Below are 26,057 nucleotides of genomic sequence, written 5' to 3'. Positions count from 1 at the left end.
GAGAGGTAAACAGGAGCATGCTTAAAAGTCCTGCCTGCAACTGTGGTCATTTAGCCTACCATCAGCCTCTTCTGCAACGGTAGGCAAAGTGGTGCGAGTGGGGTGTGCAGAGGTAGACAGAGAAGGAATTACAGTTTGTGGTGCACAGGAGGGGATCAAGAGGTAATGAAGGTAATGAAGGTTTGAGGTGAGCAAGGAGGGGATGTACAGAGGTAATGAAGGTGAGTGCATAGATGAGCAGAGCAGGCATGTTGAGTTATGGTGGAGGGGTTGGAGTGGAGAGGTTGGAGGAGGTTTAGGGTGCAGAGGTTATCAATCACTGAGCCGTAATGATGTGCTGTAACCTCTAGCAAACAAATAGTGAGCTGAAATGATGAACTGTATCCTCTAGCAATCAATCAGTGAGCTGTAATGATGTGCTGTAACCTTTAGCAACCAATAGGCAAGTGGTAATGATGCACAGTAACCTATAGCAACCAATCAGTGAGCGATAATGATGTGCAGTAACCTCTAGCAACCAATCAGTGAGTGGTATGGATGTGCAGTAACTTCTATCAACCAGTGAGCCATAGTGTGTACTGTAACCTCTAGCAACCAGTCAGTGAGCAGTAATGATATGCTGTAAACTCTATCAACCAGTCTCAATCGCTGCCTGGTCTGCTGCAGTAAACTGATTTTGAGCCTAGCTGCTATTTATTGTTTGTCTCCGAGTAGGTGGAGAGCGACATTGTGTGTGTGTGTGTGTGTGTGGGGGGGGGGGTTCAAGAAAATATTTGCCCTGGGTCCAATCAATAAGATGGCCCTGGTGCCCCCTGAGTTCCTCCACTGGATAACTGTATAATGGGTTGTTAAACAGAGACTAGGTAATACCTATGATATGTGATTATGCTAATTGTCAGCTTTGTGGCATTGGGTTCATTTGCATATGCTTTGCTTATTATTGGGTATTGAGTCTGACCTTATGCTTCTTGTGCTTCTGCAGTTTGCTCTGTTCCTATGTATTATTTAAATACACAACTTTGAAGCTTGTGCTTGTATTATTTTGTCTATGTTGTTGTTCAGTTTGGTCATAAACATACCTTTGAAATAGATAGGTTAGGAGGAGGACCTCAAGTTGCAGGGATTTAACTAAGTTTTCTCTTTGCTTTTGATCATGGCTCATGCTGTATACGAAATTCACTATCTGTTTTTCTGTATATATGATATTTCTAGGGGGTTGTTCACACCATGGTGCAGAGACATCAGTTTTTCTGCATGCATTCTGCAAGGGCATAACAAAATCAATTGTTCTCTATGTGACCTGTTCACACCACAATACTAGTATTGCATGCAGATTTTTTTCTGCGCAGGAATCTGAAACGTGTATAAAACTCATTCAGGTGCGCATGAAATCTAATGTACTCTAATGTCTCTGTAAGTGAAATCTGTGTGTCAATCTCCATCAGTTTTTCTGCACATATGGTGTGAACTAGGCCTAATGGCCTGCTTTTTAACATATGCCTCATTTGCATAAGAGTCTCCATGAACTTGTCTTTCTTAAAATACACCTTAACACTGACTGCATTCTGCAGTATAGTTGCCTTTATTCCTAAATGTATGTAGATAACATGGGAGTAGAATATTTAGGGAAAAAAATCTTTAGGTACTGAGGCCTGACCAGGGTTTCCTTATGCAATGCCAAAGACCTTATATATGAAATTTATGACCCATTAGTCTATGTGATATTTCTATTAGTCTTGTCGCAGAAGCTCTACATGACTTGTTTTTTTCTTGTGTGAATACTCTTTAGCCTCATGTATAATACAGATGTGGCACTACCCCCTTGGGGGTCGCTGTTGATTTGGTCCCACCTATAATCCTGCACAGCCAGGTAATCTGCATTATCCACACAAGCTTGAGCTCAGAGTCAGAAATCAGTCCTTGGGCTTTGTTTTTTGTTGTATATTGAGAAGATTTATAACTGGGATAGGGTAAGGGGGGTATAAGATGGCCAAGGGAACCGATAACTGAGAACAAACTTCCTAGAACTGTTCACAAGATTCTCTTCTGCAACACAGTCTCTTTTGGGGAGCTAGCTAATGTCTCTTTGATGTACCACCCCAGACCCTAGATTAAACTTTATTTTTCACCCAGCAATGTGGAGATCTTCCTGAGCAGGGTATCTGGCTTCCCACCAGAGTGGTCCTTCCCCTATCTGCTCAGGGAGTGCAGGTGTACTCACAAAGATCCTCTCCTCTACCATTTGCAGGTTAGCTGTTGCTACCAAGCTTTCCTCCTTTCCAGCTCCAGGCTCGCAGGCAGGCCCCATCCCACTAGGCCTCTTGGCAGCCTTCTTCCTCCAGCCTCACATCTTCCTACAACTCTCTATACCACTCCCTCCACACTCCTGCTACTGAGTAGGCTCTAATACTTTTAAGAGAGTTCCAGCCCCTTGCCTAGCCTTCTGTTGGGGATTGGCTGAGGTCCCTCAAGAGTGCAGATAGCCACTCTTCAGATCCACCCACTGCCTCCAAGGCCCTCCTCCGAAAGTATCAGAGCAGGGGGAAAGTCCAGAGAGGCTGATCTGCAGAGCCTTCCAGCCCTGACCACAAGTTGAGCCCTCTGGCTATTACACCTGAGCTGCTAACAGTTCCTGTCTAACCATTAGGATCTAGCTCCCTCTAGCTAAACTAGGAGGGTACTACATGGATTTTTTACATGAACAACATTAATAAGTTCCTTATATATTTATCACTTTGATTATAGTTAGATTGTATTTGTCCTTGTATAATGAACATGGGTGGCTTAGGGGTTATGGCTGATGAGGCTTCATCCAGCAGAGAATAAAATCCCATACATTCAGGCATTGACTGAAACTGGTATGGTTTTAGGACAAGATTCCAGACCTCTATCATTTAAGGAATAAAAACAAAAATACCTTTCTTAGTAAAGCATATAACACGTGAAGTAACTTACAAGTCGTCCCCATTGCATGTTATTGTATTTATGTTCTTCAGGCAATGGAGGTCTTTGTGCTATAGCACTATACATAAGGCCTTATTGATTACAATACTAGGCCCTTTACATGACGTTGATCACTATACTCTTTTGTACTGGCTCTGTTTTATAAATGGGCACATGTGCGGGAGGGCTGGCACTATAGGTTGTAGACAGCTAAGCTCCCGCCCATCACCTAGCAGTGGTGACGCTGCATAGCCTCTCTGTTGGCATGCCAATCAGGATGTCATCCAGGCAATGCTCCCAATCAGATCTAATATTAAATATTATAGTGTTTTTATTGATCAGAGCCCCCACCTTACTGGCATGGAACCAAAATGGCTGCTGAACATATGGTTGCTATATATGTGTTTGTACACTTGATTCTAATAAATACTGTGTTTACTACATCTGATTGTGAGCATCTGCTGGATTCATTCCTGATCGCCATGTTAACAGAGAAGGCTATGCAGCATTACCTGTAAATTAATAATTGTTAGAAAACATAAATGCTCCTGTGAAAAACATATTCAAGTGATAAACAAAAAAAGTCCATAAACAATCCTCTCAGTGACGTGTATCACTTCCGTGAATATTTTCTTCTTTAGTAATTTCAGTGATCCTCCACCACACCAAGTAAAAAACCTCAAGAAAAGAAAATATGTGCTCATCTGGGTGCACTCAACTCCTCAGTCGTAGTGACATATCTCCTTTTCTCCTCTCGCCTTCCACTCACTCTAACATCAGGCCAAAACTGATCTCATGCAACAGAAAGGCTGAAACATAGTGCTCTCTGTATAACACTTTATTGCAGGGGTGGGCAAACTGTGGCCCTCCAGCTGTTGTGGAACTACAAGTCCCATCATGCCTCTGCAAGTCATGATGTAACTGTCAGCTTTTCAATGCCTCATGGGACATGTAGTACCATGACAGCTGGAGGGCCGCAGTTGCCCACCCCTGCTTTATTGTATCCCCCACTAAAATAACACTTACAGCTATAAAAGCATAAAATGTGTATACACATCCAGCTCACCGCTCTGCTAGCAAGATAGTGGTAACACAGTACCAGCTCAGAAGCCCTGAGAGGGGGTGCAACACGTCTAGGAAGGAGGAGCCGGTACTGTGTTACCACACCACCACTATCTTGCTAGCGGAGCGGTGAGCTGGATGCAGATACACATTTTATGCTTTTTATGCTTTTATATCTGTAAGTGTTATTTTAGTGGGGGATACAATAAAGTGTTATACAGAGAGCACTATGTTTCGGTCTTTCTGTTGCATGAGATCAATTTTGACCTGATGTTAGAGTGAGTGGAAGGCGAGAGGAGATAAGAAGATATGTCACTGCGACTGAGGAGTTGAGTACACCCAGATGAGCGCATATTTTCTTTTCTTGAGGTGAGCAGGTTTTACACCTGGTGTGGTGGAGGATCACTGAATATTGCTAAAGAAGATATTCACGGAAGTGATACACGTCACTGAGGGGATTATTTATCGACTTTTTAGTTTATCACTTGTATATGTTTTTTACAGGAGTATTTATGTTTCTAACAATTATTAATTTAGAGAGTTGTGCTGCACTAGTAAGTTGTGAATATATTTAGATAATGAGGTGGAATCCACAGTTTTTGTGTTCAGCAAGCAACAAAGAGGTATTTAATAGTATTTCGGATTTAGGTGGGGAGTGTGATTGGGCTGATTGATCACAGTCGGTTATTGTCACGGGAGTCACTTTGGGTGGGGGGCCCATGTAACCCAGCTCACTTTCGAGAGGTGGGGAGACCCCTGTCTCAGCTCCTCATATCCCTCTTATGTGTAAATCACCCTGTGCCTGTTCCATATTGGAACAAACAGGTGTTCCAATATGGCCCCCATGTCGGAAATGACGTCACCACGCACCCGGAAATGCCTCTTCGCATACCGATGCGTTGCGTCACGCTAGACACGTGACTTCTTCTGAAGAAGTCACGTGTCTAGCATGACGCAACGCGTCGGTACGCAAGGAGGCATTTCCGGGTGCGTGGTGACGTAATTTCCGGCGTGGGGGCCATATTGGAACACCTGTTTGTGATACCCATGCAGTACACCTCTAGCATGAAGTGATTTAGTATTGTTCAGAGGAGAAGGAGCATGTGAGTGGGCATTTTTACTGTATATACATACATTATATATCAAAACTGATTGCACTATGGAGGATTTTCTTGTTTATTTATGATCCGGAGAGAGTTTTTGCTGTGCACTATATGGAAGGATTGGAGCATTTATTACCTTGAGGGGAGCCTGTGAGGAATCTTACCACAACTCAGATCGGTGTATTACTCAGAGCGAGCTGACCCTGTAGGGTCGATGTAAGGAGGTGAGGGGGCATTTTGGCTACTAAGGATTATCACGGATTGATCACATACAGTCACTTACATGAGCATTGTTTTGGAACACTATTATTGGATATATAATTCATATATGCATCTTTTGTGGACTTATATTTGATTATGTATGTTCATCACTTTATTTGATTTATATTGGTGTTTTTGTGTGTCATTCACATTGCATTATATGACACTTTTCACATTTGGATTTGATTTATTCCCATAGGGAATTCACATGTTGCACTTTATTTATTATATATATTTTTTTCTTTTTTACCCCCCTTTGTGTATTGAGGGGGTTCAGTTAGTATTTATTTAGCGCTACACTGTTTGTATATATTAGTCACTTCGCCTATTGGGTATAAGGTTAGTGTCAGCAGCTTGAGTGTTAGGGATCCATTTTAAGCGCAGGAGGATCATCTTCTGTTTTGTATCTTACTATTTTTTTGACACCTGAAACAAAAAGCCAATCTTTATCACTTACCTAGTTGTGGTCTAAGCAATGAGTAGAGAGTAATGAGTAAAACAACGTTCTATAGTTTAATTTTGTTTTTAGTTTAATAAAAAAATAGAATGTGCTTAGCACCTTGAGAAAATACATTTCTTCTTGTTACCAGTCAAATCTACTTTGTCTGAAGAAAAGATGTCAGGCACCTCTGCAATCAAATGTTTACAAAATTGTGCATTTGCTTGAAAAGAAATGGCTTTCTTCTGTTACTGACCAATCCTCTGACAGCTTGGGAATTCCGTCTAATGTTTTCAAGTTTGGCAAAATGGAGAATACTCTGGAAAAGTAAAGAAAATATCATTAAAATAGGTAAGATTTTAATTTCCACCATGGTGCACAAGGCAAGGGCTCATGGTTCCTCAACAGCTAGAGGTCTAAACAGTGCTGCCTGAAGGAACAAAAGAGGAGCTATACAAGTATAACTTAAAGGTAAAAAAATGATGGCTTTGGAATATTTTTACTTTTTTTTTTGTGTTTATCGATTTTTGCACATATGCTTCATATCTATATTTTTTACAACATATGCTGTTATTCTTTTACAAACTGACGTTTAAAGTCTATTTTCAGGCAAAGCTCCCCTCATTCCTAGCTATTCACCTATTTAAAAAATACATTGTGAAGTAGTTTTTTACACCCACGTATATCTTCCATCCCTCTCTTTCTCCCTGATGCTGCTTCCTGGAGTGATAAATAGTGGATCCAGCGCTGTAGTCTACCACCACTGACCAGTTGCTTCTCCATGTTGTCACAATACTCAGAGGACACTGCCACTGGACAACCAATAGGAAGTGTTCATGTCACTTAGTGATGTGGACATCCAAAGAAAGACCTTTCTCCACAAGATGGAAGAAAATTGTAGACTTGGGACCTGGTGTGTCACATGATCATGTATTTAGGTAACATTTCATATACTAGCTTGTATGACAGAGGGGACATGGGGTAAGAGGGAAGATGAATACCCAAAACTGAGCTTAGAGAAATGACACAGGATTCCCAAAGCACTATGGATATGCTAAACAGATAACACAACCACAGTATCTGGCTGGTCCCAACTTGGTCCCAATGCATTTCTGGGGTTACAAGAAACTGCCTTAATCAGAGCTTGAGACTTTCAGGAAAAAAAGAAAACATGAACTGCAAAATGCTTGAGTTGTAAAGTGGCTTTCATACACTAAAAATCACTCTAACCTCTGGTGTAACCCCTGAAAAGCATTGGTTTTATAGAAATATATTTTTAATTAACAATTTGTAAGCTTGGATATTACCATTGCTGTGCCATCCTCTTCTTTCCATATACTATGCATCTTACCTTTTAATCTTGCCTAGTGGCTGATTCAAGAGCAGACTCACCAAGTCATTGCATCTTGATACATGAAACCTACAGTCTATACACCAAGACCTAACATTTTTAGATCTGTCTTATAGAACCTACATCTGCCATAGGGATGAGTCTGTCTGTGAGTATATTTCAGCTATTGAGCTCAGTAAACCACAGGTTTTATATAACACTAGTTCTTCCTGCTGGCTGGATAATAGATTACAAAATATTTACGTGCAATACTGCATTTCCTATTTACCCAACTAAAAACAATGAACAAAAAGGTTATTGTTTTTGCCCTTACCTTAATAGAAAAAGAAAACAATTGTACAAAACTAGCATAGATTCCCTATCAGCGTGCTAAAAGAGTTGCAGTTCTTGGGCAGTTTTGTGACATCTGACTGCCTTACACATACACAATTCTACCAGCAACTGCTCAGAGGTACAGCAACAATGAGGTTCCAGCCAGACTGCACCAAAATGTGTTACTGACAGCACATTGATACATGGGTGGCTATATGCTGCCTTAGGCTCTGGCTTATGTTAGCTATGCTAAAATTTGGCTCTGCATAGGAAACATTGATATCTGTAGAAAAAAAATGTGCACATGTATTTGATTTTATTTACAATGCTTCTAAATGTATATACTGTACATAAGTATAGAGAGTACTTTTAGGTCCCATACATAATTTACACACTATAGATAAAAACTCTTTCTGCTTTGGATTTACAAGATGGCAGTGAGTGCAGCAGACTATAGTCCCCTGCAATCCACGTACTGTATACCTAAAAAAAAGTGGACTTGCTGCTTTCAGCAGAACACCTATGGTCATGGCCAGGAGTATGGTACCCAAGTTAAGGAAACCTCACAAAGTCTAGACAAGGTTGAACTGTTGTTGTATTAAGTAAGTTGCAGGTTTAAAGGACAATAAGGATGATGGCAGATTACACTAGGGACTATAACTGGATTGGCTAACACAGGGTGGTAGCAGCCCTTGAACACAGATATGTAGCAGTATATCTTCAGCACCCCAAGGTAAAACAGAGACAAGGCCTACATTACTTTGGCGGCATCTGCAGGAGGGGCAACTGACTGGCAAGGTGGCAGCACAAGCAGCACTTTAGAAAACTGAGCAACTCCTCTAGATAGGTCTGGAAACTGGTGGCAGATGAAACATACAGTGGTGCCCCTATCCTTACCCTGCGTCAGGGCACTGCTGATCATTAGCGCCGCTCCAGGCAAGATGGCTGCAGAAGGTCACTGGGAGTTGCAGTGACCAATAGGACAGTTGCACCCACTGATGACATCTACAGAGGCTACAGGGGAACATCAATCCTGTAAGACTCTACTCCATCACTGAGGTGGCAAGGTGCCACCTGCTGGGTGAAGTAAAAACTACACCTGCCAACACACCAACATCCAGAATGGGGAAGTTCAACTTCAGGCCAAGCACAGGAATATATTCCATGTGTACAGAATACATCTGACTGCCAGGAGGAAGTTTTCAACAATAACTTCAAGCAGTGTTGGTCAATCTTTTTACTGAATTGGACCAACCACTAGAATTGCTGTGCACTGTGCTGTGTTAAAATCAGTGGAGGATTTCTATGGGTACCAATGCTGTGCTCATCTCAGTAGCTCCACTGACCCTGTCACCAGGCCATTCATTTCAACCAAAATCTTTGCATAAGAAATAATGTTCATTTAACGTATATTATGCACGTATTTACCTGTAAAAGCCTCCACTGTGTAAATATTTAAATGCCCTGTGACTGCTCCTAGGTGCCACCATCTTGGATTTGATGTCAGCAGCCCCAGCAGACTCAGAGCTGTCATTCAAGTCACAGTCAGTTGTATTTCCTTTTGCTCCTCCTCCAACATCTACATAAAAGTTTAAGTAGGGAGGTAAAGGGAGGGGTGGAAGAGCTTAGCTAGCACAGACAGTAGTGAGACAATCCCAGAAGAGGATAGGGCTATTACATGCAAGGAGGTATTGGGTTGTGCTAAGGAATTGACTCTTTGATGAAAAATCAACGAGCATTTAAAAACACTTGATTTTTCTGTGCTTTTACCTACATTTTTAAGTTGGTGACAGGGTCTCCTAATGATTTTCCACTGTTTATATTTAAAACCCCACTCTATCACCTTGGCTCACAGTGTTGCCCCTTCCTCTCCCAGTCTGAGATCTACTATGCATATGATTACAGGAATCAAATGAATAAGTGGATGAAATGGTATATTCTTTCTGCCTGCACTTAGTTTTAAATTTGTGTACATGCAGCATTTAGGTAAAACGGTCACATGAAATATCAAGACAAGGAGACACATAAAATATGGCAATAAATAAAAACAGAGGCATATATATATATATATATATATATATATATATATATATACCAGGATCCAGTCTTGTGCAATTTAAACAATGATTCAGTGATGTCCTACATACCCGTGAACTTGAGAAATGTCAAGAACACCTAAAACAGTTGTTACCTTAGTCGTGTGTGGTTCTAAGTAAATAAAAGACAGCACAAGAGTTCTTTCACTGCATCCCTTCTGAATGATATATGTCAGCAGTGGATGGGAGCCCCATGGATGATTGTGCACTGTTCACATTATATGCAGATACACTATATTGCCAAAAGTATTGGGACACCCCTCCAAATCATTGGATTCAGATGTTCCAATCACCTCCATGGCTACGGGTGTATAAAATCAAGCACCTAAGCATGCAGACTGCTTCTATAAACATTTGTGACCGAATGGGTCGCTCTCAGGATCTCAGTGAATTCAAGCGTGGTACCATGACAGGTTACTACCTGTGCAATAAGTCCATCCGTGAACTTTCCTTGCTACTAAATATTCCACTGTCAACTGTTAGTGGTATAACCAAGTGGAAGCAACTGGGAACAACAGCAACTCAGCTATGAAGTGGTAGGACACATAAAATGACAGTGCGGGGTCAGCGCATGCTAAAGCACACAGTGCACAGAAGGCGCTAACTGTCTGCAGAGTCAATAGCTAAAGGCCTCCAAACTTCATGTGGCCTTCAGATTAGAACAACAACAGTGCATAGAGAGCTTCATGGAATGGGTTTCCATGGCTGAGCAGCTGCATACAAGCCTTACATCACCAAGTGCAATGCAAAGCGTGGGATGCAGTGGTATAAAGTACGCTGCCACTGGACTCTAGAGCAGTGGAGACATGTTCTCTGGAGTGAGGAATCATGCTTCTCTGTCTGGCAATCCGATAGACGTGTCTGAGTTTGGCGGTTGCCAGGAGAGCGGTACTGGCCTGACTGTATTGTGCCTAGTTTGTTGGAGGGGGGATTATGGTGTGGGGTTGTTTTCCAGGCATTGGGCTTGGCCCCTTAGTTCCAATGAAGGGAACTTTTAAGGCTTCAGCATACCAAGACATTTTGGACAATTTCATGCTCCCAATTTTGGCGGAATAGTTTGGGGATGGCCCCTTTCTGTTCAAACATGACTGCGCACCAGTGCACAAAGCAAGGTCCATAAATACCTGGATGAGCGAGTTTGGGGTGGAGGAACTTGACTGGCCTGCACAGTGTCTTGACCTTAACCCAACAGAACTCCTTTGGGCTGAATTAGAGCGGAGACTGCAAGCCAGGCCTTCTCGTCCGACATCAGTGCCTGACCTTTAGGACCCTTAAATCCCCTTTTTTTCCCCATTCTGATGCTCAGTTTGAAATTCAGCAAGCCTTCTTCACCACATCTAGATGCCTAAATGCACTGAGTTACTGCCATGTGATTGGCTGATTAGCAATTTGTATCACCAAGCAATTGAACAGGTGTACCTAATAACGTGACTAGTGAGAGTATATATAAACAGTATATATAGGCAGGACCTAGCAGTGTAAACTAGAATTGATAGGGGTCAACACACTTGGACACTTGAACATTATATGTATTGTAGAAATTGCATAATCACAGAAAGTGAACCAGTTTACAATTACGGCACTACATATGTTGCAGGTCATATACTTATGCAGGCAAAAAAGAGTAAAGTTTATCAGCAAGACACTTTCTAATTGCAATATAACATGTGCTTACAGACCACAGAATGACAGAGGAGCACTTCCCTTGGAGGGTCTATGTTATTACTGAGTCACACTGGGATCCCAAAAAGTTCCTGCAGATATCCTGCTGCCAATGGGAAACTGTTCCAGGAAGATGGTAGAAGGAACATGTAAAGGAAAACCTACTCTTTTCCTCCATGTCAGGTACCTCACCCTATCACTGGCACTGCTCTTACTTTCTTTCTAACTAGCAGAGCTCTGTACCTAACCTACTCCCACACTGTGGGCACAGAATATCCTATTTAAGGACTTCTGTGTCAAGATAGTCACCCAAAACTTGTGGGATTTCAGCATCCAATAAGAGATGCCATCCTCCATAAGATGGTTTGCTTGAGCCCATAACAGGGGTTAAACTAGTTTTCAGTAGTCTTCTGCTAGCCAGAAAAATGAGCATAGACCCACCTTCAGGTTGTCGGATATAATGCAGCCTAACACCTGCCTATATATGGCATTTTTAAAAGAGAAGTATGGGAATATTTTGTATTTTAAAATCATACTTACCTAAGCAGATGCAGGATTGATTGGATGCTGCATCTGTCCCCAGTGGGCTCTAAGGCTGAGAACTGAGCGATCAAACACAGCAGATCACTTAGTTCTCCCTGCCGCTCTGAGTAGAGAGCCTTGACTGTCACTCACCGCTGTCTGCTCTGCCCCTCCAATGCTCACTGGAGAGGCTGAGCTAGGTGCCAGTCCAGGCTCCTGGGTGGATCCCGATCATATGGTAACGATCTTTCCCCAGCCTGGACCAGCTCTGTGATATCAGCTTTAGCCCGCTGTCAGCTGAAAATGGGTCACAAGAATACAGAATGAACTGCTCTCCTGTGATCCACAGAAGTACAGCCAAACAAGCTTTGGCTGTACTTCTTTAATTAATGCCTTTATTAATGCTTTTATAATGATTTGGAAGAGATGAAGCTAAAGGTAATTGTTACTTACCGTTGTCTATAATCTTCCAGAAATTCACATGGATTTGACTTCAGAACCAATGATTCAAGTGAGGAATGCTTTAAGTCTGTAAGTCCACCCAATGCTTCAATATTATTCTCTGCAAGTGATAAGTGCTGAATTGCAGGAAGCTTTGGCAGTTGTTTAAAGGTTGTAAAGTGGTTTTTGCTTAAGTTTAATTCTTTACACCTGTGATAAGCAAAAACAGTCTATGGTTACCATAGAGTCTATGTATATGCAGACCACACAAAAAGCACACGCAAATTATTTCCCTATTTGTCTCCCTTGAGTCACTCGTTTTGTATAGGACTTTCACCAAGGAGTAGGCAGTGATGAATTATTTATATTATGAAACCATTAACACATAATATTAAAATTCTGTAAGTTATCTATTCTCAGCATTTTCATTAGGTCTTTACATGAAGAAATGCAAGCCACATCAGAAATGGATCCTCTAGGATCCTTCGTACTCTGTACGTACAGAGTATGTTATTTCCACTGACACTAATTAAACTCATTCTAGAAATCAACGTAAATTTGGTCACTGGTTAGTCATTTCACGTGGCTTAATAACTGCACTGCGACATAATGTATATTTGATGCCATAAATAACTGCAAGGAAATTCCATAAATATTTAAAGAAATTCTAAAAATTAATCAAACTAGATTTATTTTATAAAAACATTGAATATTGATGGCAAATTAAGGCGATGTAGGGTGTTTACTGAAAGAGTAATTTTATGCTTGGCAAGCAAACCTGATTGTCTTCTAAATTCAGCTCAAAGGAATGCAGGAGAGAAATGCATAGGCTGTCAATGCTGACTTTTTCTCTAAAAATGCTAGCTGCTTTACAGTCTCTGATAAAAGTTAGGGTGAAATCAGTATCCCTGATCTGCCTACCTATTCCCAGTTAGTGACTTAGAAAGTATGGATCACATGACAGCCAGGAAGCAAGCATTTTCAAAAGGAAAGATCAACAATTGCAGTATTGTTTCTTTGACCACTTTTGCTAGAAAATTATTTTTAACCCCCAAATAATTATATATAGTATTTGCTGAACCCGAGGGCCTGTAAAATAAAATGGTAGTAGTTGCATTTTTTATGTTACGTGTTGTTGCGTAACTGTTTACAAATGCATATTTTTTTACAAAATATTACACAAAAAATACATTTTAGTGCATACAAACAAAATATAATAACATTTGTTTGGTAAAATATAACATTTGGAGTTGCATCAAGTACATAGTAAAACCTTAAAATTGTAGGTGCCTGTGAGATGTGAAAAAGTTCTGTACCCAAAATTGACCATTGGCAACACTTTAAGCCTGGGTTCACACTGATGCGGTGCGGAATTAGCAGAGTTTTCTGTGCGAATTCCGCACCGTATCGCAATAGCACCCCATTCATGCGAACCGCTGCGGGTGTGTATGTTAACATGCGAAATCGGTTCGCAAAACGCTGTGGGATGTGCAGAATTGGATCGCATGGGTGTGAATACCCATACGATCCGATTCTAGTGCAGACCAGAAAAAGGGTCCTGCACCTTTTTGGTGCAGATGCAGTGCGATTTGAGCCATACAAAATGCATGGCTCAAATCGCACTGCACAGAATTTGCGTGTGATTTGTACAGGAATATGGTGCGGTCCTTGTCTGAATCACATGCGAAAAGCTACACCACACAAGTGTGAACCCAGGCTAAAAGCCTTTACAAGTTATCAATTAAAAGTTAACTGTGAATTATAACTGTAGAATTGCTCTTCTACTCCCAATGTCCACAGTATGCTTACATGAGGTGCAATTGCTGTTTACATACGCATGCATGCCCTACACATGTGCTTGCATTTGTATGTATGCGCAGAGGTTCCTTTTTAAATGTTTTTCTTATTTTTATTTCTTTTATTACAATTTAAATTTTTTTACTTTTTTTGTTTTATTTAACTTTATTGCTTTCACAAAGGTAGCACACCCCCCTCCCCCCAATATAATAGCGTAGGCAGGTGTCATGTCCTTTTTATGGGGACATCAGGGGTCTGTTAGATCTTTGGGGGGCGGGGGGTCTAAATTTTTAACATATGGTGTGTACTTTGCTGGGATTCCAAAGCAAGCAGTCATGTGACCAATAAATTATTATGAAGGGTATGATCAGCTGTTTCTGTGGCCAATGGGTTTCATGGTTTCTGCTTGGGTTGGTAGTGGGAACTTTTTTTTTCACCACAGTTTTTCAGAGACTCCTCAGTGCCTGCTAACCACTTATTACACATCCCCTACATACCTTGGCAATCGAATGGCACTCAAATCTTTCAATGAGTTATCAACCAGCCATAGTCTCTCCACTCTTATCAGTCGTCGAAGAATACGGTGAAGGTTGTTTTGTTGGTAAGGGTCCCCAAGACCCTGATAAGACAGATTTACGTTCTGGAAATGAAAGGGGTAAATCAGTCACAATTTTTCATTCAATTTATATGACCTCTTTACCATATTCTGCATGATCAATGTTTAAGTGCACCTTTCTCTTATGTATTGCAATTTCCTTTCTTTATGAAGATTTTATACACCAGCCATAAATAAACACGCTGGGGAAAAAAATTACTCTAGGTGAAATGGAAGTTTTATTATACTACAAAAAAACAGCAATATATAATTTTCATAGGAATACAATATTTCTGGTAGAAATTGGAGATTTATCATATTCCCTAACAAGCTGCTAAAAGTTCCACTTCAGCTACTCAGAGAAAATTGGTTTTCTTTATAACAATCACAGCTTACGCTACAAGTCACTTGCGCATAGTCAGTCACGGTTTGCGTTTGTTATTTATGAATTCATTGTAGGCAGGCTGCATTGAAGCTAAAGCCCTGTTGGCTCCCTGGGGCAGTCTGCAACACCTTGTTGGCCAAAGCTTTGCAACCTCTGTCTCCAGCAGTGAAGGGAATCAGCCACCGAGGCATGTAATGCCAGCTTTATTGTCTCTAATGATTTCAAGCTTTCAGAGATGTTAGACAACCTTTTGTTTTATATATATTTCAACAAATGTTAGATTGCGTTCACACCAGCAAAAGCCAATTTAAATCTCCATGGAATGTTAAAACATTATAAAGTATCACTCAAAATTCACTGGTGATCATGTTTAGCAGACTAAAAACTTGCTAAGTCTGGTTGTCATGAAACTGTGCCACACTTTTGATTTTTTTTGCGCATCAGTGGATACTGTCTCACCCAGAACTCTGAGTTCTTAGTAGTCTTTTCTGTGTCACCGTGTGCCTGCTCTCATGAGTACAAAAATTACATTATTAAAACTTTAATGCATGGGAAATGTTATAATGTTGCTTTAGAATTATTGTTTTTCATTACTGTACTAGGTTTCCGGAACACAAAATTGCTTAAAATGTCATGGTGCACATACAAACTTAATGCAGAGATGATATTCTTGCTCTGTTTCCTGTTTGTTAAGGATACAGAAAAATGATGGGACGTATGTATCAGCATATTTTTTACCAAACACCTTCAACTATACCAAAGTCCAAAAAACTAAACAAAAATGTAAATGAAAAGTACCCCCACATTAAACTGTCCTAATAGAAGATGTCCAAACCCTACAAAGTATGTGCAGCCCAATCCCTTTAAAACTATATTCTCATATGAAGCCCAAATTCTGTAATTATTATATACCAAATATGATCACTATATAAATACGCAGATAGTGAATAATCATATACATGCAGTGTAATTATTAAATAGTCCTATTCAAAAGTCCATATGAAGTGAACAGTAGTGCAGAAATATCCTTCTAAAAACAACCTGCTTCTGTGCTATTGCTCCACTTGACAAAGGTAAATTCTTACCAGAAAGAGTGGGCCCCTAGAAGAACAGAGGCCACTTAGCACTTCATATAGATGATCATCACATCCGAAACGCCCTGTGTTCACATGTTATGGGCCGTGACAATGTAATCTATGATGAAATACAATAGTGGAGCATAGCCTGCTGCCGTCATCACGCCTGCTGGTGTAGGATGGGGTGGTGTGGATTTGATACTGATTCCTGTATTTCTCTATCTCTTGTACCTTTTATTATTGTTTTAAATAGAAGTGGTTTTGTTTACTTGCACTGTTAGAGCACTTTTTCCTGGCATGTACAGTTGCAAGAAAAAGTATGTGAACCCCTTGAGATTACGTGGAGTTTTGCATGAATTGGGCATAAAATGTGCTCTGAACGTCATCTAAGTCACAACAATAGAAGAACACAGTCTGCTGAACAGAATACTACACAAACATTAGATGTTGCCATGGTTTAATTGCACATAACATGTAAACATTCACAGTGCAGGGAGGAAAAAGTATGTGAGGCCCTAGCTTAATGACTTTTCCCAGAGCTAATTGGAACCAGGAGTGAGCCAACCTTGACTCCAATCAGTGTGATGATATTGGATGTGTTGCTGACAACTGTCCTGCCCTTAAAAAACACACACCTGTTTTGGGTTTACTGGTTTCAAGAAGCACTGTCTGATGTGAACTATGCCTCGCAGAAAAGAGCTCTCAGAAGACCTACGATCAAGAATTGTTGACTTGCATGAAGCTGGAAAGGGTTACAAAAGTATCTCCAAAAGCCTTGATGTTCATGTGTCCACGGTAAGACAGACTGTCTACAAATGGAGAAAGTTTAGCACTGTTGCTACTCTCCTAGGCGTGGTCGTCCTGTAAAAATGACTGCAAAAGCACAGCGCAGAATGCTGCATGAGGTAAAGAAGAATCCCAGAGTGTCAGCTAAAGACCTACAGAAATCTCTGGCACATGCTAACATTTTTTAATGGGTGTGGCAGGTGATACAAAAGATAATAGCTAGAAGGTAGGCTTCCCTGAACTGAGTTTTCAGGGATCACCAAAAGGTGGACAGTTGTAGATCAGTAGACAGTTGTAGAGGGGAACTAGAAGTCCCCTCTTCTAGTTAGGTTCCTTGGTAAATTTAGTTCTTGGTTCCATTGTAGTCATTGGAGTAGTGATTTATTGTGCTGGGCTGTTCAGGGTTTCCTGAGTTGAGAGTTTGATTATTCCCACCTGCCTCTGAAAGAATTATTCAGAAAATAGGGCTGGAAGATTTAAATTATCAGTTGAATATTTATCATGCTCCAGCCAATCCCTTACAAAAGGGGTCCAGAAGATGGCTGGGGAGCTGATAAATGTGCAGGAGGCCTGAACAGAGTGTATTTTTCCCTCAAGAGAGGCTTCCAGTTCCCCTGGGGGACTTTTGCACCTGGGAGATAGCCAGAGAGACAATAAATTACAGTCTGGGTCTCAACAGCTGCTGGCCTAGGGAAGATTGCTTTAGGATTACATTGATGGAGGGTACAGCCCTGAAGTCTCGGGTCTGGAGAAGGATCTTATTTCCCTCACTGAGGATCTTCATGTGCATGCTGTGTGGCATACAGTTCCTGGGACACTGTGAGTAAAGACCTTACAGGGGACAGATAGTTGTACAAGTGCTATAAGGGAACTAAGTGCCAAAAGGTGCTATTTAGATTGGTACTGCTACTATAGGGCCCTAGATGTACTTGCCATTCCCTACAACCTCCAGGAAAGGTGGCTATATAGATGATTGGTGTAATGTTTGTCCTCCCATTATTGCTAGTGATTATTTTGAAGTATCATGTGACTCTAAACCCCTCTCTTGCCAAAGTTCTTCAGCAATAAATATGAAAAAGACATCCCCTGGTCTGAGAATAAATTGTGCATGGATCTGTGTGTGCTATTGGCAGTCTCTGTACTACATTGGGAGACCTGGGCATATTCTCAGTGGATCCTCTGGGTGTAAGCTCTACAAAAGTTTTTAAAACTTTTAAAATACTGAAATTAGAAATTATTATTTTTAGGTTAATAAATAGTAGGTTTTTTTTAACTACTATATAAATATTCTTTATATTCATTAACCGCTTTCAGCAGTCTATATACAACGGACGGGAAGCTTTGCCGATGCAGGCTAATGTACCTGTATGTCAGCTTGCATCGGCAGCTCCTGCATCGCTCTCAGAGCATGCACCCTGGAGCCTGGTAATCAGTATGTTGCCCGGACACAGTGGATCACATTACCACTGTGTCCGGGCAAACACGTGGTGTTGTAGAAACTGAAACTAAAGTTCACTTCTTTCTGCTTTCACTCTGAGAACAGAGAGAAGTGATGCTGTAGCCAGTTAGGCTGCTTGTACACTCACAGACTGCTGTGCCAGCCAGCCCTAGTGTCCCTGATTAATAACCCAGTGCCCCTGATCACTGCCTCAGTGTAGGGACAATTAACAATGCAGCCATCCCTGTCACCTCTCCCAAAAAAAAACACCATACCAATGTCCCGATCACTGCCATACCAGTGTCCTGATCACCGCCATACCATACCATACCAACACCCTGATCATTGCCATACACTGTACCAGCACACTGATCACCACCATACAAGATACCAGCACCCTGATCACTATCACACACCATACCAGCGCCCTGATCACCGCAATACCCAATACCACCACCCTGATCACTGTCATACACCATACTAGTGCCCTGATCACCGCCATACCTTATACCAGCATCCTGATCACTGCCATGCCCCATACCAGCATCCTGATCATGCCATGCCCCATACCAGCATCCTGATCACCCTATATGCCATACCAGTGTCCTGATCACCACCATACCCCATACCAGCATTCTGATCACCACCATATTCCATGCCAGTGATTTGATCACCGCCATATGTCATACCAGTGGCAGGCATTTTAGGGTATCAACTGATCAATTTTCAGACATATTGTTTTTTTAATTTCAAATTCTTTATTTATGAAAGCTGAACAGTGGGTGGCAAGCAGCCAAAATAGTGTAGTACAACTAATACAAAGATGTCAAAATATAATCATCAACAGGTCATCCATGCAGTAAAATCAGGAGATAACAGTAAAACATATCCTGGTTCCATATACGAGGAACATATAGTATAGGAAACCCGCCTTACAGCTAGCTTGTAGTTTATATAAAGGTAAAAGAGAATTTGGAAATAGAAATTCAAGAAGAGGATGAGGGATACACATAGGAATAAGAAAGAAGGAAGAAAGAGAGGGAGGGAGGAGAGAAAAAAAAAGAGAAAATAATAATAATTAATAAATAATAATAAAAATTAAAACAAAATATAGACAATAAAAAAATTAATGGGGGTGAGGGCAAAAGGGAGAGGGAAGAAGGATACTAGATGCTAGATGAGAGGTGGTTACTCTTCCCCTGCTTCGAGGAGAGACTTCCCTTCGTCCGAGTAAATAAACAAGTTCCAGGGTGTCCAAGTTTTAGAATATACCTCACCTTTATGCCGATGCAAAAGCACCAAAATCTTCCATGTGGTTAATTTCTTTGACTTTACGTAGTCAAAGCCAAAACTGATGGGGGTTTTGCTTCTCTTTAACAGAGGGAGATGCAAGGTTTGGCTGCATTTAATAGATGGCGTAATAAAGACCGCTTGTAAGTCTTGGATGGCATATTGGTGACATATAAGAGAAAAAACACCGGGTCTATAGGCACAGGGAAATACGTGAATTTTTGGATGATCGGTGGACCTCTCCCCAGTAGTGTGCAAGCCATGAGCATGACCAGAACACATGGAGGAGTGTTCCATCTTCCTCCTGACATCTCCAACAAGAACTAGGATTGGTGGGAGAAAGCTTATGTAACAACATAGGGGTTCATACCATCGAGCCAATATCTTAAAGTTGTTCTCTTGTATTTTCATGCACAAAGACGATTTCAGTGAGAAACTAAGTATGTTGGCTTTATGGGCTTCTGTGAAGGTTCTTCCAAGATCTGCCTCCCACACTAATAGGTAAGGTGGGGAGAAGCCTTCAGGTGGCAACACCAGTAGAGCATATCATTTATACAAGGCATGGGGTAGAGTGCCCTCAGCAGAGCAATATTCATCCAGTGGTGAGTGGACATGGAAAGCTATCAGGAGAGGGGAGTTGCACAAAAAATTATGGAGTTGGAGGGCCCTCCAAAAATCTGGTTTGTAGGACCCAAGGGGTCGCAAAGAAGTTGTACGGAGGGCCATGCCCTGTTCACAAAGAAGTGAAAGGCCTGAAAGCATCCTGAGTGGAAGAGGGACATAAAAGAGCCATGGAGGAGGCCAGCTTCGAATTCATGATTCCTCAAGATAGGATAAAGGGGGGAGCATTTTGGTGACAGGGAGGATGAAGCAAAAAAAGAGGACCATACAAGAGACATCATACCAATCAAAAGATGAGTTTTTTAAGAGAGGGAGGAGGTAGTGTGGCACCAGACTCTATTGAGGGAAACCAAGGTTTGGGCCTGTTCAATATTAGGCCATATTTTAACGTCTCCATGGCAGCACCAATCTACCAGTCTCCCGAGATGGGCCACCTGATAGTATTTGTGTAGGTCTGGGACTGCCAACCCACCACATTGTTTGAGCAGGGTTAAGACACTACGTTGAATCCATGGTCTTTCCTTTGCCCAGATAAAGTCATATAACACTGTGCAAGCTTGTTTGAAACACCGTCATTGAAGGCTTGTAGCGACGAACTTAATGAACAATTTGAGGTCTACATTTAAGAGAGAGAGATCAGTCTGTAACTGGCAGTCTTTCCCTTCCATATTACTGTGAATCACAGTACACAGTAATATGACCTAACAACGAGTCCGGAGGGAGAGAGGCCGAGTCACCTAATGTGTTAAACAATTTGACCATGTTACCATACTCTGTGACAAGTTTGAAGGCCAGCTTTGGCCTTGAAGCAGAAGAATTCCGTGACCTGGTTGCGGAGAAGAAACAATTACATTTCCAGAGCAGGAGTCGTGTTTGTGATGAAATTCCACAACCTGGATTTTTGCCAGGAGAGCAGATAGCTGCATCTCGTGTTCTTTTTTAATTTTAGCTCCGTGTTTAATAAAATCCCCCCTGATAACCGCCTTATGAGTTCCCATACCACTCCCGGTATGTTCCCAATAGCTGCCAATGTTATCCGTTGCAGCTGTCTATGGGGGACAAGAAAGTAGTTTATACGTGGGTAAAGCTTGTGGGGCAGAGAGTAATACGTAAAGTCACGCTCCCCTGAATGTAGAAGCCGCCAGAAATCATGAAGCTGTGCTCTGTGCACAGCTTGTGATATGCATTTACGAACAGTAGGAGAGATGGAGGAGGTACCTGTGGAAGTGTCCACATTGGGTAAGAGAGGGACATTAAAGTCACCTCCTAAAATGAGGTGTCCCCCAGAGAACTCCAGAAGTCGGATGAGCACTCTACTAGAAAGAGGTCCTGTTGGGAGTTTGCAGCATAGACCATAGCAAAGGTTAATAGGGTGTCACCAATCTTACCATTCAATAAAAGAAAAATGGGCATTGTCATCCACCAGTATGTCTTGCAACAACCAGGGCATGGGGGTGGAACTCCCGAGCCACCATATAAACCGGTCATGGGATGCGACCCTCCATCCAAGCCTGTCAGTTAAGGGGACCCCCCGGCCCACATAGCTCCCCTCAGCAAAGCCTCCAATTCCCATCACTGATGGAAATATCCACCCCCAGCTGAGAGCCATCCCCCATAGGTCTGGAGTCACACCCCGCCTCCCCCCACGGGGTACCCCGCATCAACAATGGGGCCATAACACAAACTAAGCAAAAAAAAGTTTTGTTTTGTTTTTTCTAAATTTTCAGTCTTTTTTAATTTAAGGAGCAGGATATAGAAAAGTTTTATTTGCAGTTGGACCTCCCTCCTGTGCCCAAATGCCCTTTAAAACTCTCTGGTAAAATGTCAACTTAGGTAGACTAATTTGCAAGTGTGTAGGGAGACCAAGTGATTTGATGTGTTCTTCGTTTTTCCAGGGACAGCTAAGACATGCATAGTCTCTCTTTCATGATGATCAGCACACTGTCTGCACCTGCTCTCTGGATGACTAACACATCTGTCAACACATCTGAAAATGGTGGAACGTGGTAGGCTAAATCACAACTTCTATATCAGAAACTGGATTAAATTAAAATTGCTCAACTTCGGCAAGCAACAATTATTATTCCACTCTCACCACACAATTCTCCCAGTTTTCCTGCAGCCTCCGTCTCCAAATCTCTTTATCGTTGGTCTGTGCTCTTTCAAGTGATAGATGTGCCTCTCCTCTTATTACAAGCTCCTCATCTGCTGGCCCTGTGATCATGTAAAATGTACACATATGTATAAACAAAATATATTTCAGATGTACCCAACAACAAATATTAATAAGGAAATATATGTCTCGGATCAAAAATAGATAAATAGTTCTAGGGAGACGTTGGATAAGAGTTTGTTACTTTACCTTCTCTCACTCTAGGAGAACGAATTTGAGTCCCCTGCACATCATGTTCTTTCAACTTGTGCCAAGTTAGATATTTGAACGCATCACATGGCAGCTTAAAATGTAGAGAAGAAAGAACGCTAATTATGTTTTGAAGTGTTTTCATGTGCATTCATGGAACACTTAAAAATGATTAAACCACAGAAGCAACACCTTGAAATCACCAAAGTCAAACAAGGACAACAGTGATTACATTTGCAATTAAATCTTTTCATTAAAAAAAAAATATTACATCCAAGATTTGTTCTTCTCTCATTAGGGAATGACATTTGACCTAAAATAAACATAATCAACCCACAAACTCCCATCCTAGAGATATCAACAGGTACCTAGTATATTTTGTTTTAAGACACTTTATATGGACTGACTGTGTGTGATGACTTAACAGGGCCATTCATTATCAGAATTACTGAGTTGTTATAGCTGATTAAATGAAACCATAGAATATGTTACTGGCAACTCACATTGCAACAATCAAAAACTCACTATAGGGAAAGTCTATGTAAAAGGAGTACTGAAATATGTTGCGTGGTTTTGTAAGCGATAACTACATGCCAATTGATGCTATGTGTTCATCAGACCCAATACACCAAGAATGTCAGAATATATTTTTTTGCCCATTGCTAACAGTATACACACATATTAATGCACTGTTCCCACAGACGTTAAGTGTATATACTACGTTTTATATGTCCTGGTGATCAAGTAATGAGAAAACCAAAATTTGACATCTGTCACTTGAACAAGAGGTGAGGGGGAATCTTCCAACAGGTTGTGGTGACGACTGTCTATACAGTGAATTACCCTTACTTTGTAGAGATTTTCTTTCACTTCCTACTGTGTCTTCAGGACAGGAAGTGATGGATATTCTCCCCAAGACAATAAAACATTAAATTAAATAAATTTTAACCTTCTTACACAATGCAGAGGATTAACCCCTTAGGTTCCACAGTATAACAAGCATGCTTTGCTGCATATAAAGACTGACTTTACTGCTGTGGGTTTAGCAGCACTGTAATGAACAGTGAAACTAGAGGACATTCTGTCTAAGTTTCACAAAGTCTGTGAACCATGGGTTTCATGTTACCCACCAATTGTCTTCAATTTTAGCCTACTTAATCTTTGAATTTTACAGCCTGGTTATTACATACAGCTACCAGGAGTTATCCCCTGCCAATACCTCTTCCCTTTCTTACTTCCTATTCAAAACCTTTTCCTACCCCCCTCCCCAGCACTCTTCTCTTTTCCCCCCACATTTCTTCCAACCTGATGCTTTGCTCTATATAATTTTCATTTCTTTTCTCTTTTACTATGGGTTAAGTCATACATTTTTCAAGAACATCTATTTTGCTTTCCTAACTCTTGCAAAACTTGAGCTCGTTGTGATGGGTGAAGCAAGTTTATACCAAGAAGATCATTTACTTGATCTGCTTGTCTGTGTATTCGACCTTTATCTTTGCCGGCAGAGTGGGGTTAAAGGATGCTTTAATGATTTTGGTATTAATGTTATCTTATCTTTTGAAAGTTTATATGTTTTCAAAAAGTTTTTGTAAGTTTATACCTTTTTAAAATAATGTGTTTTCCAGTGAACTGGAAAACGTGAAATGAAGCCTAAACATCCCCCTGCTGGCTGCATATGAAGTACAGAAAATAAATATACAATATTTCAGATTTACTGGACTAAAAATAAAGCAAACCTACAGTATGCTGTAGCCTTTTATTTTCTTGTCCTGACCATAATACCTAGAGTTAGAAAAATGTATACAAAACCCACTACACATTTTTTTTTAAATACATGAGAATTAGGAGGGTAAGACAAATTAAATACAGAGTCACTCTACTTTAAAGTGTATGTAAACCCTAGCAATGGGCTTTAGTCATTTGCTGCCTATTAGTCACATAAATATACTATTGGAAGTATTTTGATATATCTGTTCTTTAACTGCAATAAAATACATGTTCATCATGTCAGGAATTCAGAGGTGGGTAGGTTTGAATAGTTTAGCAAAAAGAAAACTGGACAGAGCCGATACTATTCAGGCCACAAACATGCTGTGTGTTGTCAGCTCACAATAGAACCTAGGGCTAAAAGCATTTTTGATGAATGAGCAAGCACGTTTTCAGTACTGGAAAATTGTAAAAATGTAGTGAGCGCTCTCAATAATTAGCAGCTGAACATTCAAGGAAAACGCATAAAAGTCCCAAGAAATATATATATACAAAAATGCAGCGCTATTAATATATCATGAATGGTAATAATGAGACACAGTCCAGTAAAAGGTGCTCGTTGATTCCCGGTGCAAATGATAGAAAGGCGCACTAACCAGAAGCGTATAGGTAATGCTAATACTATACTAATACTAATATTTATTCACATGCGTATTACCTATACGCTTCTGGTTAGTGCGCATTTCTATCATTTGCACCGGGAATCAACGAGCACCTTTTACTGGACTGTGTCTCATTATTACCATTCATGATATATTAATAGCGCTGCATTTTTGTATATATACGTTTTCAGTACTATCAGCACCTTTACCACCCAAGGATTGTTTAAATATGTGATATATCCTAAACAAAACTTCAATAAAGCCTCTAGGGAATTTCAAAGGTGCTCCTCTTAAGTCTAGCTCTCTACCTGCTACATGTATTACTGAAACAACAGACAGTTGCTCCTGTGCAAAATGACACTTGCAGATAGTATACAAGTGTCATTGACTAATTCACTGTAACAAAGCATTGTTACATTGTATTCACTGTTTTTTTGTGTTCTCCTTTAACACTAAGATTTTATTAAATAACTTTAAAGGGATACACTTGGAGAGCAAAGACCATGAAGCATCATATTCCCATCCAAGTACAATATTATCTGAAACACAATTGTTAAAGGAGTACAATAAGGTTGTTCGAACCTAAAGGTTAATAACACTAATGCTGGAACATGCCAGATACTTAACCATCAAAGATATATGCAAAGTGCAAACCAGTGTTTCCCAAAGACAGAGACATACCCCCCCCCCCCAGACTTTGCTTTTGCTGTGTCTTTGTTCTCTTTTTTTTTTTTTTTTTTACATCCCCTACATCTCTTCTAACATTCTGCTAAACCTTTGTGATCAGTACTGCTTGGACCTGAAGAAGGGGACACTCCCCGAAAGCTTGTCCTCAAAATTGTTTGTTAGTGCAAATAAAAAAAAGTATCACAGACAGTACTCAATTGTTTCTGTCTCAAAGACAGAGAACAACCCAGAGAGAAGGAGAGTGGCTGTCCAAGAAGGTGCACAAGAAAGAATAAGAGAGGAGGCAGTCAAGAAAGAGAAAAAGGGGGAGAGAGAAAATAAGGGGGGAGCAGGGGGCCCCCCTTTGACCAAGAACTCCTAGGTCTGCCATACGTCAGTTGTATACTCCAACCCCAAGGCAGGATTCATAGAAAGTATCTCGGTGTCAGAGCTCCATGTATTTATCGTATTATTCATATG

At 40.8% G+C, this 26,057-nt stretch overlaps 1 protein-coding gene across 1 annotated transcript in view; it reads right to left on the bottom strand.

Moving 5' to 3' along the window:
* Positions 1-5,881: 5,881 nt before the first annotated feature.
* Positions 5,882-26,057, bottom strand: part of LOC149463285 (acidic leucine-rich nuclear phosphoprotein 32-related protein-like) — a 41,441-nt gene continuing 21,265 nt past the window's right edge. The window contains exons 3-7 of the mRNA XM_089675675.1: positions 22,543-22,636; positions 22,276-22,394; positions 14,487-14,629; positions 12,205-12,402; positions 5,882-6,127 (exon numbers count right to left, since the gene is read on the bottom strand). Of these exons, the coding sequence (XP_089531801.1) occupies positions 6,013-6,127; positions 12,205-12,402; positions 14,487-14,629; positions 22,276-22,394; positions 22,543-22,636 (669 nt within the window). The 3' untranslated portion in view covers positions 5,882-6,012. The remainder of the gene's footprint in view (positions 6,128-12,204; positions 12,403-14,486; positions 14,630-22,275; positions 22,395-22,542; positions 22,637-26,057) is intronic.

Source organism: Staurois parvus, unplaced genomic scaffold (genome assembly GCF_062004578.1).
Source record: "Staurois parvus isolate SC_StPar_1 unplaced genomic scaffold, SC_StPar_1.0 ptg000155l, whole genome shotgun sequence".
NCBI classification, from domain to species: domain Eukaryota; kingdom Metazoa; phylum Chordata; class Amphibia; order Anura; family Ranidae; genus Staurois; species Staurois parvus.
The sequence above is the reverse complement of the archived record's forward strand: the minus strand, read 5'-3'. Positions and strand labels throughout refer to the sequence as shown.